The sequence below is a fragment of the Macadamia integrifolia genome, chromosome 9 (genome assembly GCF_013358625.1).
Source record: "Macadamia integrifolia cultivar HAES 741 chromosome 9, SCU_Mint_v3, whole genome shotgun sequence".
In the NCBI taxonomy this organism is placed as follows: domain Eukaryota; kingdom Viridiplantae; phylum Streptophyta; class Magnoliopsida; order Proteales; family Proteaceae; genus Macadamia; species Macadamia integrifolia.
The window spans coordinates 11,960,450-11,961,657 of NC_056565.1; the positions used below are offsets into that span (position 1 = coordinate 11,960,450).

The 1,208-nt window shown below is 41.7% G+C and overlaps 1 protein-coding gene across 1 annotated transcript in view; it reads left to right on the forward strand.

Moving 5' to 3' along the window:
* Window positions 1-1,006, forward strand: part of LOC122088895 (AP-2 complex subunit alpha-1-like) — a 51,783-nt gene extending 50,777 nt beyond the window's left edge. Inside the window, exons 26-27 of the mRNA XM_042658257.1 lie at window positions 258-337; window positions 421-1,006. Of these exons, the coding sequence (XP_042514191.1) occupies window positions 258-337; window positions 421-568 (228 nt within the window). The 3' untranslated portion in view covers window positions 569-1,006. The remainder of the gene's footprint in view (window positions 1-257; window positions 338-420) is intronic.
* Window positions 1,007-1,208: the final 202 nt, after the last annotated feature.

The window sequence follows — 1,208 nt, forward strand, 5'->3', positions numbered from 1 at the left end:
CAAAAACACCCCCGCACCCCACAAACCAAAAAAAAAAGAAGCAAGCTGATGTCTTTAATTTAGGCAGAAGGATACATTTTCTCAGGCCATAGGTACTGGATCACCTAAGGTGGGGTGGCATCCTAGCAGTCTGTTCTTTGACCGTAATGTATTCTTTCAAGTTTCTTTTGCTGATAAAGATAAAACATAATCTTTCAGATTTTGCATATAACTGTCAAAGGATTGCGATGTGATCATCTGTGTTTATGCATTTACAGATTAGAATTGAAACAGACCCGTCAGATAGAACCCAACTCCGAATGACAGTTGCTTCAGGAGACCCGACATTAACATTTGAGTAAGTCTATTTCAAATTTTGGATCGTCTATGAAGAAGTTGTGTGATACTTAACTTAGGATTTCTATTGACGTCTCTCAACAGGTTGAAGGAGTTCATCAAGGAGCAATTAGTTTACATTCCTACACCAACCCCTGCCCCTGCACCAGCAGCACCACCACCACAGGCACAGCTTGCAAGCCCAGCTATGAGTGTAATGGATCCTGGTGCGATGCTTGCTGGGTTGCTTTAAGATGACAACTGAATGATGTGTGCAGATTTTTTTAACTACTGACGGTTGTACCTGATATACACATCCTAGCCCTGTTCAGTGCCTCAAATTGCGGAAGGTAGGGTGGTGAGGATTGGTACAATGCAGGGGCTGGCGGAGATTAGCATGTTGTGGTCGGCTTTGTATGAGTGGATTTTTTTCGAGATTGGGTTGAGGGATTCTTTTGGGCATTTACGTGGTGCCCTTTGGTGAGGAGGTGTTATGCAGGTGATGGTTATTAGGTTATACACGGTTTCTGTAATCTGATGATATTCAAGAATGAGGGAATGCTTGAGGTAGTCATTGTAACAGTTTGCATTTGTGATTTATCCATATTGATAGATCAATAAGAGGAAGAAAGGAGTGTGGGAACTCACAGTTCGCTCCCCCCTCCCCTATTTTCCTGGTATTCAGTAGGCATCTCCTATGTACCTAGCAATTGATCCTTTACATTCCGGAGTTTATTCTTGCCTTATTCTTTACCAGATGCACTACCTGGTATCTTTTATTTGCTTAGTTGTTTGACAAGGCTCTGAATCGAACTGAAGGAACTGTAGTTGGTCTTTCTCCTTGTTGGTATATTGTGGATGTGAAAGATAACCACAACAAAATTACTTGAAAA